The 19,630-nt window shown below is 39.1% G+C and overlaps 1 protein-coding gene across 1 annotated transcript in view; it reads right to left on the reverse strand.

Moving 5' to 3' along the window:
* Pde3a (phosphodiesterase 3A) overlaps window positions 1-19,630 on the reverse strand; it is a 278,475-nt gene that overhangs the window by 22,285 nt on the left and 236,560 nt on the right. The window contains exons 6-10 of the mRNA XM_075982396.1: window positions 16,550-16,769; window positions 12,034-12,119; window positions 9,098-9,252; window positions 6,740-6,877; window positions 2,269-2,380 (exon numbers count right to left, since the gene is read on the reverse strand). Coding sequence (XP_075838511.1) covers window positions 2,269-2,380; window positions 6,740-6,877; window positions 9,098-9,252; window positions 12,034-12,119; window positions 16,550-16,769 — 711 coding nt within the window. The remainder of the gene's footprint in view (window positions 1-2,268; window positions 2,381-6,739; window positions 6,878-9,097; window positions 9,253-12,033; window positions 12,120-16,549; window positions 16,770-19,630) is intronic.

Below are 19,630 nucleotides of genomic sequence, written 5' to 3' on the forward strand. Positions count from 1 at the left end.
AAGGCTTTCCCAGGAGATGGAATTGCAAGGAGCCAAGAGACCTCGGATAGTGCAGGTGAGTTTATTTATTTTAATGCTTAATTATTTCTTTGTGTGTGTGTGTGTGTATACACACACACACACACACACACACACACACACACACACACACACAAGCACACCCTGGAGGTTAGAGGAAAACTTGTGGAAATGAATTCTGTCCTCGTACCATTGGGTTCAAGGGATCAATCTTGGGTTCTCAGCTCTGATGGTAACCATCCTTATTCATGGAGCCAACCTGTTTGCCCTATAAGTATCCTTACTATATAAATTATTCTATGGATGGACCATTCAATAGCTTACAAAAATAAATTATTTATTCATCTAAAAATGGGAAAACACAAAATAACAAGCTTTAGAATCTGGAAGCTTCTTTTTATACTCAGATACCAGGCCCTTGTGTTTCCCATCTTCTCATGTGACACTACAAACAGTAATGTGTTCTAGATCATCGCAAAGCAGCATGGCCACACATCACACTATTTCTATCCAGTGTGGCATCTAAATGAAGTCAATAAAGCCTGCTGATCAAAAATTAAAATACATTTGTGAATAAAACAGTAATTTGTAAATACTGTCTAGGGCCTTATTATATTTTTGCTTCCCTGTGGCTTCCTTTCTGAAAAATGTTTATTTATGTAACTCCCTAATCCTTGTGAAATCACTAACATTTATGTCACTTACTGGCATTTGACCAGGCTGAGCCCTGGGAAAGTCACATTAAAGGAAGCCAGGCATATTGCCAGATTCCCCTGCAACAACCCCCTTTTCATCTCTCTCTTCCAACTTCCACAGGCTTCATTGGCCAGACTTTCCCAAAGGACCCAGTATCATTAAGCACCTCTTCCCCAAAGCCAACTGACTGATTTTGATTTCTTGATTTTGTATTCCTCAGCCCATCTCAGTGGCAGACTGTATTCTTCCTTTCTTCCTTTCATTGTATGTCCTATGCCTCTTCATGTGAGCATCTTAATGACAGCATGCTCACTAGGCGAGCACGTTCAACCTTTTCAGAGATTCTTGCCAATTATTTGTGTCCACATATAAGCATTTTTAAAATTTAATTTCAATTTCTTTTCTGTTTTTGCTTTTAAGACAGGGGTCTCTCCCTATAGTTCAAGATTGTTTTAAACTCACTATGTGGTCCTGGATAACCTTGGATTTCTGATCCTTCTGCCTTAGCATTCTGAGTGCTGAAATTATAGACATATGCCACCTGACTCCCTACTTGCCAGGAAAGTACCTTACCAATGGGGCTACACCCCAGCCCTTCATTTCAAATCTTGATAACTGCAAAAGTTATGGGCTTTTGAAGTTCAAAATGTATAAAAGCAAACTTAAAAGGGAAATCATGTTTGAAATGAGACACATCCAATTTTACTGCACATGCTGCCAGAGTCTACAAAGAGCACATACCTAAGACATATTCAAATTACCAGATTAAATAGGACTCTTCATTTGAAATACCATATGGATGCTATGCACCTCCAGAGCTCCTTTAGTTGGGTCTTTGGACATGTTCTTCAGCTTTGTACATTCTATAGTATTGTATAGCAATCATGTTTATGTGCAAGTGGTTATGTGGATTTGAGAGGAACGTTTAGCCTCTCGTTTGCATCTGTCTTCATTACTATAATTTTTATAAATAATAAAAACTGAAATTCTTGACAGGGCTCTCATCTTGGGGTTTATTTTTTTACAACTTCCCCATCACTATTTTTGTATGTTTCTTCTTTTCTACACTATTAACTCAGCCACCTCCTTCTATCCCTTCTGAACAACTACCAGATATATCTCATCTTGAGAAAGCATCCAATGTTCTTGTTTCAGTTATTGAACTAAATAGATACTAGATAAGAGTTTAAATTCACTCAATGAAAGCAGGTGATTATTTAATGAGGATAAATTTAAATTAAATATTGAGTCCTACCTCAAACAACTATGAGAGATATGCAAGGCTCATATTCTAACCTTTGAAGAAGTATCAGCCCATTTTGCCCTGACATTCTTGTGAAGCAGATCTCATGACCCTATTTTCAAGATCACGAAATGAGGCTAGAAAAGGTGGGTGAGGCTCCAGGGTCATACACAGTGTGCAGAGAAGGAGACAGGTTTCTAACAGCAGCCACTGATATACAATGAGGTCACATAGATTAGCTAACGACTGGACCTCCCACCGCTCTCTGCAGGTCTGAAGAGCAAGCATTGGGTTAGCTTACATATACTCACAAGGAATGTCCCTGTATCCGATCTCCAAAGCATGAAAGTAATTCATAAATTCCCTAACCGGGATTTTAAAGGCCTCAAAAAGGCCCATGTCTTCAAACAGTCTGTATGATACCTGGAAAAGGAGAAAACAAGACCTTGTAAGACATCACTCGTGATGCTAGAGATGGTGAAAGGTCAGATTGTACACCATCAACCACACTGATGTGCTCCCAGTAGAGATACTCCTATTGGGAATATTAAACACACTGAAGACTTCCATGTACTGAGATTGTGGACTTCCTCACCAATGGGACTATGCCATCTGTATTTAAGATAATTATTGGACATAAATCCTACAGACATCCAGGAAACCAAGAAAAAAACACAGTATAACTAAGAACCATGAACTGGGATCTTAAATTGGAAGATGAATGAACACTTTAATACACACATGCTAAGCCAGGCAACTACCAACTGCAATCCCAGCACATGGAAGGATATGACTAGAAACTTGTTATGGCTTTGAGTTCAATGCTAGACACAAGAGTTCTTCCTATTACGCTCATTATCATTGTTTTAGCCAATATTTGAGTTCTTACATATAAGCTCTGTGAGAGTTGACAGTGCATGTTGCATCAACAATAGTTCCAGTAACAATGGCAATGGTGCAGATACACACAGCAGCAAGTGAGACATGCACCCTAATCAATCAGCACATACTAATTATTTATAGATAGTTCTCAGAGTACCTTTTGAGATTGGTACTATGAATTCCCAATATCTGATAGCAAGAGATGCTAAAAACAGAGAAGTTGAACAATTTGCAGAAGATCACTCAGTTAGTATGGAAAAGCCAGAATACAAACTGTGCATGTCAGTTTTAGAGTTTGCAGTCATAACTGCTACAAACCCCACAACCACAATTTGGAAATCAAAGTGATTAGAACTTCAAATCCTTAGAGTTTCAAATATATATAATAGGGTCTCACAATGTAGCCCTGGCTAGCCTGGAACTCAATATTAGGTCAGGCTGGCCTCCAACTCAAAGAAATCAACCTACCTTTGTCTCCCAAGTCCTAGGATTAAAGGCACCACTCCTAGAGCCTTACCATAAAGCTTAAAACCTTTCAAAGAGGAACTAAGGGTTAAGACTACAGTAGGCTACTTTAGAGTCAGATTTTACAAGAGGACATTGATATCGATCTATCAAAATTAACCACCTAGTATTTTACACATACCATCATTCCAAATTCATGAAGAAAGGATCATGAACTGCACAAACTGTGTTCACTAAAAAGGTAAATATAATTTAAAAAATCTAAAGGCGGGAGAGAAGGCTCAGTGGTTAAAAGAACTGAATGTCCTTGCAGAGGACCAAGGATCAACTTCTAGTGTCCATGGTATTTCACAACCATCTGAAACTCCAATTCCAGGAAACCTAAGGCCCTCTTCTGGCCTCCACAGGCACCAGGCATGCATGTAGGACACAGACATACATGAAGGAAAAGTAATAATATGCATAAATAAGATAAACAAATTGACTTTTTGCTAAAAATAAAATAAACATGTAAAACATTTAGAAGCAAAGAGTTTAACAAGGCTAGAAGCTGTGGCCACCACACATATAGCTCTTCAAAAACCTGCTTGAAGTGAGACTTGGCCCTGTGAAGTCTCAGACAAAAGGTGATTCTTGATCAGCCCATGCTAATTGATTTTTGTTTGGGCCATACTAATTAATTTCAGTTGTCCTAACACCTCACTAAAAGTGTTGTGGAAGTCATGGAAACTTTTCCATAATAAGAACTTTGTGATTCCTAAACTCAAAGGCAGAATCTCAGAAAGGTCCATGGAGTAAGGTAAATACTAACAGAGAGAGATACAAAAAGCATATCTTGTTGGATGACATGTACATGGACATAGAAAAGATATGTAGGTGACCTTTAAATCTATTAAATACCCTAAACAGTCTAAAAAATCTATTAGTATCCATGATTCATAAACAGATGGGACATAGCTGAGACTGTTGTTCATGGGTAGAGTCTAAGCTTCGCAAAGCAGATTCAACCGCTAGCAAGACACCAATAAAAAAGGTCACTCATACACCTACTCTGAGACCATCAAGGGACACGAGGAATTAGTAGGAGTATTTGCTATATTGTCACTGTGCTGAAAAGGTAAGCCATCAAGGTCACTTTGACATGTGGTCACACTTTCCATTGGAGGGTTGGGTGATGCTGTGAGTGAATGTGTTTTATGGGTTGCTGGGATGTAGCTGAATATAAAGAACATGGGCTTCTAAAAAGGCTAATCTCACAAAAGATTCTAGAGACAGAAAGGGGAAAAAAGTATATTCTTCCAAGCCTTAGCATCTTCTGTAACACTGAGAATAAAACAAACAAACAAATAAAACTTGTAAACCAAAGTGGTGTGGTGACATAGGCTTGTAATTCCAGCCCTTAGGAATTGGAGACAGGAGGATCAGGAGTTCTATGTGATCTTTGGTGAAATAGCATGCTTGACACCAGCCTGTGTTATATAATTAGGGCTTGTCTAATAAAAAAAGAAAACAAAACAACAAAAAGAGGAAATCAGTTAACCAACCACCGCCTCTACCACCACCACCAACAACCTATACCAAATTACTGTGGAGATTAGAGACAAGCAGCAGGTATGGTGTTTGGAATCTAAAACCCGTAACTCTGAGGCCAAAGTAAGAAGACTGTCAGGAGTTTTGGCTATCTGGAGCTACAAAGGGAGTTTCTCGTAGGTCAGCCTGTGCTAGAGTGTGACACTGTCTCAAGGAGAAAAGAGAAAAAAAGAGAGTCTACAGCAAACCTGTAACATGTTTCAAGGGCTACAGTATGTGGTAATTTTCTCATTCTCCTTACATAGACTGCACAGGATCTCCAGTAGAAAGGAATGAAAGGTATTCCCTGGACCACAGCTATATTTTGTAGCAGGATACATTATATGCCTTGTTCCAAAACAGCCTAACTCTTCAAGCGCTCTTAGGAGGAGAAACAAGTTTTGACAGTAAGGCAATGGAATACAGTGACTGCCTTGAACTTGCTAGCGTCAGTGAGCTTTTCAGACAGTTTGGCACTAAGAACTCGGGAAGAGATGAATGGAACTCTCAACTCCTAACAAACATGGCTGCCTGCCACTGTATCATGGTCAAGGCCAGAATAAAGTCTAGCAGAGGGACAATGACATATTATACGGATGGTAATTATTTCTGCTTCACGGTTCATCATCTAGTTGATCCATCATTAGTTTGAAACAGTTTCTTGATTGATAATTCCTTTAGGGAAAGGGTCTTTTCTTGGAGACCAGAAGCATTCTCTGGGCCGGTGTATTTAACACTAATAGTAGAAGCACCAGCTTTCCATGCAAATCCTGTGGACTGTCCTTCCCCTAGATGTTCCATATTCAGGCTCTTGCAGAGCAGATGAGGACGGCCAGTCTTGGGGATAAAGAAGAACCAGTGTTCCACAGGTTTCTAGTATTTGGCAGAAAAGTTATTAGTGGCCCTTGATCCCACTGAAACCATTTTGGATGTGTGTTGCTTTGCCACTTTTGAGGTAGAGATTCACATAGCCAAGGGTGACCTCAAATTTACCATAGTCAACACTTTTCAAGGGTGCTGTGATATTTACTCATATGCATATTTTAAATATATACTGATATACCATAGTATCACCCCTTGTATTATAAATATAATTTTTAGTTATTTACTTTAATGTTTTGTGTATAAGTGCTTGGCTACATTTATACATGTACACCATATGTGTACCTGCTGCCTAGAGAATCAAGAAGAAGACACTTAGCTTTGATTTTTGAAAAAATAAACATGTTTAAGCACCCAATTTCCATGTTTCCTTTCCACTTCCACCAAACAACCAGTACTTTAATGGGGAAGCCTTGAGAGAGTCTCTCTTCAGAGACAAGACTAACACATTTTTCATGCACCCTGGCCACCAGTCTGTATTTCTTCTGGTAATGATAGAGATGGTTTCAAACACATGAAATTCTGATGTTTCACATGCCAGTGGGGGAGATACATATTTCTACATAGTATCTTATTTTTGATGAAGCCTAAGCACTGTGATACTCAGAAGTTAAAATGATAGTTGAAAGATATAATTATAGGGATCAATTCATCATAAACCGGAGTTTCCCTTCTGGGGATAGGCCAGCTTCTCTTTGGCTCAATTCTATGAATTTAGGTCACTTGTCCATCTTGCTAATCTATTTCTGCCTCTGTCTCCTTTGTTTAAAAAAATACATAACATCTTAACTGTAGGCTGCAACACTCAATTGGAATTCCAGTTGGTTTTGGTCAGCACATAGCCATGAAACCTACCACATGTTCTATGATAAAATTTTAATTCTTTCTTCACACCTGCCCACAAGTGTTGAGAATGTACAGATTAGCAACAAACTGAATGTTTCCTTCTGTGTTTCATGTCATCTGCTCAAATAAATTTCTTACCTGGCTCAGAATACGGCCACGTTTTCTTCCTATATTTTCCACTAAATCAAAAATTGGAAAATTCCAGGTGTTTAACTGATCCATAATTGAGTCCAGGTTATCCATGACCAGGGGTTCAGGAGCAAGAATTGGTTTGTCCTGTAATAGAGATAAAGATGTTTGAACCACATATAGCTTTTCTATTAAAACAATCATCATGTTAGTAAATTCAATAAATAACTGTGGCTCTCAGAAATAAATGACCATGAATCTTAAAATCAGTAAACAAAAAGAAGAAGAAGAAGAAGAAGAAGAAGAAGAAGAAGAAGAAGAAGAAAAAGAAAGAAAGAAAGAAAGAAAGAAAGAAAGAAAGAAAGAAAGAAAGAAAGAAAGAAGAAGAAAACATGAGCCCAGAGTAAAGAGGCCAGTACTGAACACAGTTCCACTGACATTTATGTAGCCTGTTACCTGCATGTTCCTCTTTCACACACAGCCCAGCCTAACAGATATTTCTCTCCAATGTTAGCTTTCCTACTTTTGCAGCAATTTGCATGACTTTAATGAAGATTGGGGGACCTCAGAAAACTCTGATGCTATCTCTAAACTTCCTTCTCTCTATACTTTAGTAAACGTATCTGAGATGCGAGCCTGATTTATGTTGGATCCTTGACAGAAATGCATGCAGTGGACAAAGATTTTGCCCCTCCAGTTTAATTGCATTTATAGTTGAGCAGTTTCTGAACTGCTTTATTTCTGGAGAATGACAGCTGGTATATCTTTCAGTAATGCAATTTTATCACTGAGATCTGCTCTCTACTAAACAACTTGCTCTATGTAAATGCAAGGGCAGTCAGTGTGCTAAGTGTCCAAAATCAGGGCACTCATTTTCCCACCACAAGTATTTTATAAAGTAAAGAGAATAAAACATTGAAAAAATTTGACTAAAAACTAGTTTGAATGTACAAACAGCAAAACATGATTAAAGAAAATGCTAAGGGCAGCAGCTAATGATTATAGACAAGTCAAAAACTCCCTACCCCTGATAGCCATGCTTAACCTCATTCAAATGTACACCAATGAGTGTCTTTATACAAGATAAGTTACCATCAAAGGAACTTTTAGAATCAGTACAAACCTGATCGAATACAACAAGAAAAACAATACTTGTTTACCTTCTAATCAAGGGGATATCAAAGATAAAACATAAGATTCCTTAAGAAAAATTAGTCAACCAATCAATTTCTCTTTATAAACTATTAAATATTATATTATCATGTAATATTATTAGTTTATTAATTTTTCTTGTATTTGTTCATGGTTTTCTACTGCATTTTTTGTATTTATATGTAAAGATGAATACTTTGGACTGGAGAGATAGTTTTGTCAGTAAAAATCTTGCTATGCAAGCATGGAAAATGAGTTTTATCCATAAAATCTACTTTAAAAAAACTCAGTGTGATTGATGGAGGTCATTTGTGATGTCAAAACTGGGGACATAGAGAAAGGTGGTCCCTAGGGCTCACTGGCCATCCATCCAAGCCCACTTGTTGAGCTCCAAACCAATGAGAGACCTGTCTCAAAATAAAGCAGATGGAACTTGAATAAAGACATCTAAGGTTGTTGTCTGGGCTTACCATGTGTACTTTCCTGCATGTGCACTTATAGACACACACATACACACACACTCACCACATACCACATGCAGACTGACATACACAGATGATGTGGGATGTCCTTCTACATGCTGTGAATATATCTCATTACCATTGGTTAATAAAAAATCTGTTGTGGCCAATAGCCAGGCAGAATAGAGCCAGGTAGAAAATCCAAGCAGAGAGATGAGAGAAAGAAAGCAGAGTTGGGGAGATACCAGCAGCCACTGGAGAAGGAAGATGTGAGATAGCAATCCACAAGCCTCATGGTAAAATATAAACTAATAGAATGGGTTAATTTAAATTGTAAGAGCTAGTTAATATTAAGCCTGAACTAATAGGTCAAACAGTTTGTAATTAATATTAAGCCTCTGAGTAGATATTTGGGAACTGGTAGGTGGGAGAGAAACTTCCAGTTACAAATGGCACTAAATGCGAGGCATGAACTCATGACCCTGAGATTAAGAGTCACAGCCTCTACCAACTGAGTTAGGGAGTAAGTTATACATAACATTTATACATTTCACTACCAAATCAGAGAATCATGAAGAAAACAATATTCTCAGAGAGAGGAAGATTATAACAATACACCTGAAGGCTATAGACATATGGATCCAAACTGATGTAACTATATAAATCTAATGACAACAGAATCTCTCTCTAAGTCAGTATCTGCAACAGAAGCAAATTCTCATGGAAATGAATGAGTTTAGTGATGTGGGGCTACCAGAAAGATCATGGTCTGGGAAGTATAGGTGCCACAAGCCGATGCTTTCCTCGGTGGCTCTCTCTGGCATTCGACCTCCTCTTCGTTTTGCAAAATGTCACTGCTGTCACTGTTGTTATTGGTCTCATAATCAGAGGTAACTTGGGAAGTGTCATCTGCAATGGAAAGAGAAGAGCCTGTTATAAGAGTCCTGTGATGGGGAAGGGGACGCAAGGAAGTAAGTCCTCCTGGACCACATCAGCATATGATGAAATATTTAGGGAGACTGCTTTCATGGATTTATACATCAAAAACATAGAATAAAAGGGAGGGAAAAATATAGTTTCAAGGTTTATTTTAGTTTTGACTATGTGTATGCAGCATGTCTGTGTGTGCATGGATACCAGATGAAGGTGTTAGATTCCTTGGAACTGGAGTTATAGGCAGCTGCCTGCAAACTACCCAACATGGGTTCTGGGAACATAACTCAGGATTTCTGGGAGAGTAATATATATTCCTATCTTTTGTACAATCTCTTCAGTCCCCCAAATACATTTATAATCCTATTGAATAGATGGGAATTAAGATATGTGACTTATGTGACAGTCAGTGATCTCTCAATAGTAACTTTCAGATCAATTGTTTGCATTAATTCTATAAGTTTATATCTTTCCTCCTTTATCTTTCTTCTGTTGCCTCCCTTTCTTCTTTATTTTCTCTTTCTTTCTTTCTTTCTTTCTTTCTTTCTTTCTTTCTTTTTTTCTTTCTTTCTTTCTTTCTTTCTTTCTTTCTTTCTTTCTTTCTTTCTTTCTTTCTTTCTTTCTTTCTTTCTTTCTTTCTGGTAGTCTTTGATCCTGGGATCAAAGCAGGAACTTTACACAATAATATCAAGAACTCTACCACTGAGCTACATCCCCTAATTGGGTTTAAATTTCTGTTTCCTCTATTCTTCCACTTCACTAAGTCAGAGAACAGTTGACTACACGGTAATTAAGAACTTGTGTCATGGGAATGATGCTGCTGACACACCCAGGAGTGAGTGGCCTGCAGAGCATGAAGCAATGGCTCATACTTGAGAGTGGACAGATCTTATGTATATGGCCCAGGTCCTTGGAAGTCTGGGCTTTCTCCTTCTTTTCTCTCCTTTACTATCTCTCCTTCCAGTCAGAAATTGTTAGATGAAAATTCAACCAGAAAACACAAGTGTCTAAAGATTATGCTTCTACAGTCTTCAGGAAGAATGAGGCATTTGTAACATTATCCCAGGATCCTCTTTTCTTCCATCTTTCTAACGTAATTGCTTGCCACATAAATTTAGGAACAAAGGACAGAATAAAAACATAGCTGATATTTGCAGCTCCTGTCTATGGAGCAAAGGGAGAAGCTGCAGTGGAGAACACAGTACTATGAGAGTCCAGGAAGGTGGCCTGTGCCCTGTAGGATTGTGGCATTTGAGAGCCCAGGAAGGTGGCCTGTTCAGATTCCCATTCTGTCTGCATTGGGAGACTTAACAAAACATTCTAAGTCAATAAGCTGCACAGTAACCACACAGGTATCTTTCCTTTGACTTCTCCTGGACCTTTGCATATTGCTATATTAGATTTTCATAGAAAAAAAAAGTCAACAAATTTTATTTGAGGGTATCTACCAAGAAATGTTGATGGGGACATACAATGATTCCTGGTGGTGCCATGATCTGAAAGTTAACACTTCATAGATGTTTCATTTTCAACACTGTGTGCTCTCAGCACAGTCAAAGTGAGCCATAGAGCTATGTCAACAAGAATAATTATCACAGTAACATCACAAGCAGTAACTACTACAGTGACCCCATATTCCAATGATAAATAAATGAATAAATGATTCTGTGAGCTCAACATGTGTGGCGCCCCAAGAGGCCACAGAGAGTATCATATTCCTGGAGCTAAAAGTTACACATGACAGATGGGGGTGCTGGGAACACGATCAAGACCTCTGGAAGGGCAATCTATGCCCAAAACTTCCAAATCATCTCTTCATCCCCCTTACATGGTTTACTTGATCTTTGCAGTGATCTTATGCTGTGGGGACTATTGTCGCTCTGCCACTTTGCAAGTGCAGGAACTAAGGTGCAAAAATTTAGATGACACATGAGTGGAGAACAGAAGGAGGGATGGTCCAGGTTACAGCACCTATGCTCTTAACTTCAAGATATCGCCTCAAGGAAAACCATATTATCATGAACAGTGGTACAATCAGTTATATCTTAGCATTTGGACTTATGATCTCATGAACATTGCTAGAACAGGCAGCCCTATAATAGACAAGGAATCAAAATGAGCCAGCATTAATGACAGCATTTCATGTAACATACAGTGTTATCAATACATTATACAAAGGGGGATCTGATTTTAAAATAATGTACATTTTTTTGTGAAAAGTTCAGAAATGATGGGGAGAGTCCATGTTGAAACATTTCTATGAGTTAAATTTAGATAGTGGGTTGAGGATGATTTTTATTTCCTTATTGGTCTTTTTAAGTTTTATATTTAATTTAAGTTAGCTGGAGAGATGGTTCAGTGGTTAAGAACATTTGCTGCTATTATAAAGGAAGTTCAGTTTCTAGCACCCATACCAAGAGGCTCACAATCACCCATAACTCAACTCTAGCTACAAGAATCTGATGCCCAATTCTGGCCTACATGGGTACTACACTCATGTGTATAAACATACACACACACACACACACACACACACACACACACATACACAGAGAGAGAGAGGGAGAGGGAGAGAGAGAGAGAGAGAGAGAGAGAGAGAGAGAAAACACACATCACACATATACACATTTCAAAAATCAAAAATGTGAAAATTTACAAATTTGAAAAGAAAAAGCCAGGAATTCAAGTTACCATTTTGGTCAGAAGGAAATATAAAATTACTTGAATTTGAGCAACAGAATCCAAAATGTGTATTACCTGCTCTGTTTGGTTTCTGAATGGCTGGGCCACTTCTCTCTGAGGGTCCATCAGGAGGATTCCCTTGTGAATAAGGTCTGCCACAGCTGAGAAATGTAGGGGAAAAAATCAATACCTCCGTATGTTGTAAAACACTTTTATGCACATAGTATCTCACAAACATCAACCACTCCCTGTCTTCGTCTTTCACTGCTGTACCAAAACCCCTAGACAAGCACTTGAGGGGAAAAAGACTTATGCTGGCTCACAGTTTAGGGATGTCCATCCACCCTCAGGATCTCCACTGGTTTGAAGCAGAACTGAGACAACATATGAGGGCAGTGACAAAGTGTGTCTTACATCAAGGCTCACAGAAGGCAAGAGAGAGCCAGGGAGGGGCCAGAATTAAGGAATACTCTTTAAAGCACAACCCTAGGGACTGGCTTCTATATCTAATGAGGCTCCCATACCATGCTTCAAACATCTCCCAACCATTGATTAAGTCAGGGTCATCTAGCTCTAGCTATTTTCCAGGAGCCTCCATGTTTCATATCAAAACCACCACAACAAATACAATAACATGTCATAGCCTTCTACTTTTGTGTCTAGTGAGAACCCACTTTGTATTACAGACAGTTGCTGATAGGTGGTCTTTTTTGGTGAGTGAGCTATCAGCCAAAGCATTATAAATTTCATTTTACTCTCCTCTTCCTTCTCCTCGGTCCACATATTTACACTGAAATGCTGCAAAGTTGCTATATTATTTGGAAAAATACTGAAATAACTGCCATCGATCTGTGAAGTAATTCTAAAGGTTCTGGCACATGTCTGGCTATGATTATCTTCCCCAGCAGGACACTTTTAGAGCCTCATTGTTCCATTCATTTCTTGGAGTCAGGATACTCAATTTCTAATCATATTTTTAATAAAAGACAGCAAACGTTTAAATAGAATGTTGGATATTTATTTTATTTTTTTCCCAAAATAAATTTTTCCAAAGTATTTTCAGTCATCCTTTAAGGCCTTAAGGAAATGAACAAAGGAGGGGGACATTGTGGGAAAAGGTGGGGGACATTGTGGGAAAAGGTGAATGACTATAAACACTGTTGTTTGAACAAAAACTGAGTCAATGCAATCTGTGGACAACCAAGGTGGTGGAAGTTGGCAGAGAAGTGTATGAAGTGAATATACCACGTAGAGGTGGGTATAAAGGAGAATCTGTATGCTTTCTCAACAACTTGACTATTTTTCAAGTCAAAAGGTAATCCCACAAACTCTCCTGAGACCCCAACTAGCCCCTGCTTTATTATTTTGTTTAACTACTTCATGATTACATTTTAATCTTCTATTATGTGTCTAGGGTCTTCTGCATAATATAAAATCTCAGGAGAACATTTTTGTCTCATGGTGACTTAACACAATGGCCCAGAATAAAGGGGGATGAAATTAATATCTATGTTGAATTTCTAAATGTTTCATCATTTTCTTAACTGTACACACAGTAAAATATTTCTGAGCTACAGTATACCATCATACCAAGTAAATTTATTTTTCAACCCTGAAATATAAACAGAAAAGCATTATATGGGATTTATTTTAATGAGGAAAATCCATCACTTTTCCTTAGGAAATCAAAATAAAAGAAGAAAAGAAATAAAAAGTGCATGCTAACTTATGACCCCTAATCGTGTGTGAAAGCTTATCAATGTGAAGGGTTTTCATTGCCTGACAATACCTAAGAGGACTCTTTAAGTTACTAGTTCAAATAAAGAAGTTCCTGTCCAAAAAATAAAAAACCCAAAACAAAAAAATCCCAGCTTGTTGCAAAGGCATTACAATGGCCAAGAGACTAGGGTTCAATGCCAAGTCTTTCGAGTTCAGTAAGGGAAACCACAATAGTTAGTCGTGTGTTTCTGGAGCATTCTGTGACTACATGGGTGGCTGCCTTAAAGGGATTATAAAACCTGGTTTGAATTATAGATTTATAAAGCCCAAACAAATAAAATGCACACTACTGGATTTCTAAACATCACTGAACAAGGAGACAGAGAAATCCCCTCGGGTTTTTTCTTCACTCTCATTATTAAAACTCTGTGACATTCTTCCCTCTAAAAACAACCAAGATGATCTTTGTGGGGTGAAGCAGGGCAAGCTGTAGAGCTTTCCTGAACACCCCACGCTTTTCTTTCAGATGATTATTTCTCACAAGTCTTGAGGGAGGGAGAACCCCTTGGAGAAGCTAGAAGCAGATGTTCTTAACCCAAATCACTCTGCTGGACTTTATCCTGGCTCAGGGTACAGAACAAAGAACAATGCTTCCCTCAACAAGCCTGTTGAATGTCAGATGCCTGAACAATTACAGGGTGTTAACCTAAGGGAATTGGTGATGGGGGTCCAGTGAACTCAGAGAACTCTCAGACATGAAACAGACCAAGAGCTCCTCAGAGCTTTTGGCACAGTGAGTGTGAAGCAGCATGCCTTGGTCTGTGACTGCACAACAGCACTGGGAAGAAGACCGTGTGGATGGAAAGCCCACAGAACTCATTTTTAGTTAGAACACTGGCATGGAGAAAGCTTGAGTACTAGGACAGAATTTTACTCTGATCTTCACCAACAATCAAGGTTGGGTATTTTTTTTCTACATAAAGACAGTTATAGAGAGAAAAGAAGTAGACATAAAGATGTTAAAATAAACTATGTTTATTTATCTTAGGGCAGTCAAGTTTTGACAAGGAGCAATCCCTAGGTGTTATGTGTTCAAGTCTTGCTCAGTAGGCTGTGGTGTTGTCTAGAGCTGGGGGATCCTTTAAAAGCTGGGCCTTATGGGGAAGAACACAGGCCATGAGGGGGGTTCAAATGGATATAAGGCCCCACAATCTCTCTTCTCTCTGCCTTCAGTTTCTTCAACAACAAAGTGTCCTCAGTTGGACAGTTCCTGCCCTGGGATTCTGCTTTGCCACAAGCCCCTAAACAACAGGGTCAAGAAACCACCACTGAGTGAATCCACTAAAGCTGTAAGTAGAAATAGACCATTCTTTCTTGATCTCAAGTATCCTTCCACAGTGATAATATATGGGGTTTACAGACAAGCTACAAGCAAATGAAACCTGTGAAGCTTAGTATCAGCTGTTAGTTATTAAAGAGAGTATGCTAATAAAAATGAGACACAAGAAAGCTTTGTGCTGCTAACACATTCAAATAGTCATCTTCATTAACTGAAGACAATAACATTTTTTAAGGCATTCTCAGGATTGTGCTTAAAACACTTGCCCTTTTCTACTTAAAAAAAAATACTTACTACTAGGGAGTGGAGAAATGGCCCAATGCTTAAGAGTGCTAGCTGTTCTCCCAGAGTACCTGGGTCTGATTTCCAGCACCCACATGGTAGCTCACAACTATCTGTAACTACAGTCTCAGCCAATCTGTCACCGTCCTCTGTCCTCCTAAGATACCCCATACAAATATACACAGGCAAAATACACATATACATAAAAATAAGTAAAACCTTAAAAAAATATTTAACACTTTAAGATCAACTATCCAAAAAAAGATATTGCTGGACAACAACAAAAATATGTTTTATCAGTAATTGGAGGTGTTTCCTCTTTATGCATAATGATGGTAAAGAAAAACACGTTAAGGTTTTCTTAATCATCCATTGATAATACTTGGTAAATCAGTTTCCCCCCCTCCCTTCTTTCCCTCTTTCCTTCCTTTATTTATGAGAAATGGTTTCCTAGGTTATAACCCAGGCTGGATTCAAACTCACTGTGTAGTTCAAGCTGTCTCTGAACTCCCAGCTATCCTTCTGAGCGCTAGGGTTATAAGCTTGCATCCCTAGGATCAGTGTATAATTCTTCACTGTGATGTAAGAAGAGATTCTTTGTCTAATTTCATTCAGGGAACCATTTGAGTCAAGCCATAATGTATTATGTGTTATTAGTTCATTTTGGAAGAGTTAAAATTAAATACTTAAGTTTTAGGTAAAATGCCTTAAAAATCAGTATAAAATAGTCACAGGATAATATGTAAAAACATTCCAATAAAACAATCAATTACATCAAATTTCTTGATGAAAATTTAAATAATATATTTTATTATTTTTATTTCAAAATTTTAAACTTTCATGTTTATCTACATGTCTGTGTCTGTATGTGGTATGTTCACATGAATGCAGGCAACCCCGAAATGCAGAAGAATGCATCAGATCCCCAAGAGGTAGGGTTACAGGTGGTTGTCAGCCATCTGATGTGGGTGCTAGGACCCAACTAAGGTTCTCTGTAAGTGTAGCAAGCACTCTTAAGCCTTGAACCACGTCCCCAGCCTACAAAACACACATTTTTATCCATCACCCAACAGTATATATAACCAAATATATACAGCTAATTATTTTGCGCTCTCTCCAAAGCTCTGGTCAGACTGAATGGAAAATGAAGTTTCTATTTATAGAGAGCCATGGAAAATCTGAATTGCTATTATAGCCTCAAACATAACATCACACTATCCTATTCTTCTATTACCAATACACAGTCCTTACCTGCTACATACGACAGGTGGAGGCAGGATCTGAGGGGACAGGTCAGGGGCACTTTGGGTGTAAGTTAAGGCCCTGTGAGATCCAGGGCCCCGCTTGGCGGTTATTTCAGGGGATTCTGGAAACTGTGCTGAAGTGACATTGCCAACGGGACTCCGGGCAGGTGACCCTTGAGGAGGCGAGGACGAGGGTGAGGGTACAGGTGAAATTTCAGCAAGGCTACCTGAAAGAGAAGTAGAATAATGCTGACATTCAACAGTGCAGGCATGTGTTTCCTTCCTGTCGTCTTCATCCTGTGTGCATACAATGAGTAGCCACCAACTTCATGCTCAGCCCCAGATCTGGTCTTATCTTCATGCCAGCATCTGGAGACAGGACATGTACCTGGGGTGTCTCCATGGCATGAAAGTAGAACCAGTAACTCATCCTGAGGAATTGGTGGCCCACCCACTGAATCCATAGTGGCCTGAAGTAACCCCAGGGCAGGAGGATAATATTTTTTTCCCATTTTTGTTTTGCTCTTGTCACCCTAACTTGGAAATAACACTTAAAAATTTTCTCATGTGTCTGAAAAATTTCCAGCTGGGACACGACTCACTACTTAAAAAAAAAAACTAACTTTAAAAAAACTTTTATTTATGTGCATGTGTGTTTGCCACATGAGTTTGTGTACTACATGGTGCAGGAGCCTATGGAGGCCAGAAGATGGCACCAGATCCCCTGGAACTGAAGTTCTTTGGATGATTTTGAGTCATCATATGGGCGCTGTGATTCAAACTAACCAGGTTCTCTGTAAGAACAGCAAGTGCTTTTAATCACTGGGCCATTTCTACAGCCTCATTATTGCTTTTAAGTTTCATCTACAGCACACAGCGGCAGGCATTGGATGTTTAAAATATGCAAGTGAAAATGATAATTTGGGGGAAGCAATTAGACTTCTTAACTGTTCTCACACTCAGTGAAATAAACATTTTTACTTGAAAATGCACTCTGAGAAAAGTGCGTTTGAAGAGAATATTAAAACATGTGATACATCCTGCACAAATACACAGTAGACCTAAAACTTAAACTTCAAAATTGAGCGTTTATACCAACCTCCCCATGTTTACAGTTATTCTACAGTGTGAGGTCTGTTTAGAGCACTGGCTTGGATTTCTAGAATGCTCAGTCTGTAAGACAAGGCTAATGCCTTTTGAAGTTGCTTCCTCCCAAATACAGAGAAGACAAAGCGCAAGTAAAATTGGGGGTTGGGGGAGATGAATGAGTTTCAAGTCATTCACAGGTCTCTGCTCATCCCCTCTCAAGGGAAACTGCTAGCCCTGGGCATCACATCCATAGCTAGTGTGTGTAGGTAACAGGCTGTTTCAAGGTGCCCTTGTGTCCAAAATTTAGGTAATCAAGTTTGACTTTTCCCCGTGAAAGTTTTCTGCTTCATGAAGTAGACTACCATAGATTGTAGAAGGGTCTTCTTGGCTTCCTTTTGATGCTTTTGTTAGGCTCCTGAGATGAGAGGAATTTGCATCTTCAGCATGGTGGACAGCCCCCCTACCAAGCCCCTGTAGTCTATTTCTGTGTTGCTTCCTGACCAGCAGAACAATCAGAACAATCCCTCACACTTGTACTTAACAAACGAAACTACCTTGACCCAGAGAGAGTAACTAAACATGTTGCCAGGGTTAGGAAGAGCTAGTAAGAGTGGGAACGTGGAGGCAAGGTAGGAGCTGGTCTGATTGGGCTTTTTTTTAATTAAATTATTTATTTTATATCCTGATCACAGTTTCCCCTCGCTCCACTCCTCCCATTCCCTCCCCAGCTCCCCTTTGTCTCACCTCCCATCCACTCCTCCTCTGTTTCTGTTCAGGAAAGGTCAAGTCTCCCATGTATACCCACAAAACATAGCATATCAAATTGCAGAAAGACTAAACACATCCCATGTATTAACGTTGGGAAAGGCAACCCAGTATGAGGAATAGAGTCCCAAAAGCCAACAACAACAACAAAAAAAAATGGTTCTATCGTAGGTCTCTGAGCCAGGACTCTGATTAGGCTTTAAAGACACCTGACAAAGGCTTAACAGCTGTGCTTTAAAACATGAGCCTAAACATCAGCATTGCTGTAGACACTGGCTCCAACATTTTGAAGGCACATTATGAGATTTGGGGATACCTTTATACTATTTTTGTTCCTTTAACCTTTTGGGGTATACATGTTCATGTCTGTACATGAGCATATGAAGGTTTGGGGGCAAATACGCACTGCACTGTCTTCACCAATGCTTTGCATCTTGATTTTGGGGACAGAGTCTCTCAGTGAACCTGGAGCTCACTGATACTTCTAGGCTGTCTCCTCCTCCACAGTGCTGGGATGTCAGGCTTGCCTCAGTTTATCTTGAGTCAAGCACTTTACCAACTCCAACCCCATTTAAAGTCTTTTTTTTGTTGTTGTTGTTTTTAACCAAACCATTAGTTCAAAACCCTCTGGGAAACTTCTCCATTTCTATCTAGACACAAATGTATTTTTCGAGGGCAATTTATGAGAAGACTGATTTTGTTTCAGTAGCTGGGCGTTGTTAGCTGTAGGGACATGGGGGTTCATTGTTAAATACACATTTTAAAATCCACACAGCCATTAGGGTTCTGGGAACTCAGCGATTAACTAAATTTAAAATAACAAGCAGACTTGGAGGCTCCTGGGACGAACTGTTAAAGGAATGTGCAGCAGAGAAGCTGAGACTTAGGGGGCAGGGTGGGGGAGGAGGAGACTCCAGATAGATGGAGAGATGAGTGATCAAACACAGGCAGTGTTTCTTAGTGCTCGACTGGGGAGGACTTCAGATCAAACACAGGCAGTGTTTCTTAGTACTCGACTGGGGAGGACTTCAGATTCCTGAGTTTTGTGGATTTGGAAATACTAACACCAGCTTCAATAGTTGAGCATCTCTAATGCAAATCTGGCAACTCAGGATGTTCCAACTTAGATTCCGGATTAGGATTTCTCAGTCTGTAATCATTAAATACCATTTTACTTTAGAAAGGAGGAAATAAAGTATTGTAGGTATAGAAAAGGGATTTCCTCAGGAAAATT

Source organism: Microtus pennsylvanicus, chromosome 8 (assembly GCF_037038515.1).
Source record: "Microtus pennsylvanicus isolate mMicPen1 chromosome 8, mMicPen1.hap1, whole genome shotgun sequence".
Lineage (NCBI taxonomy): Eukaryota > Metazoa > Chordata > Mammalia > Rodentia > Cricetidae > Microtus > Microtus pennsylvanicus.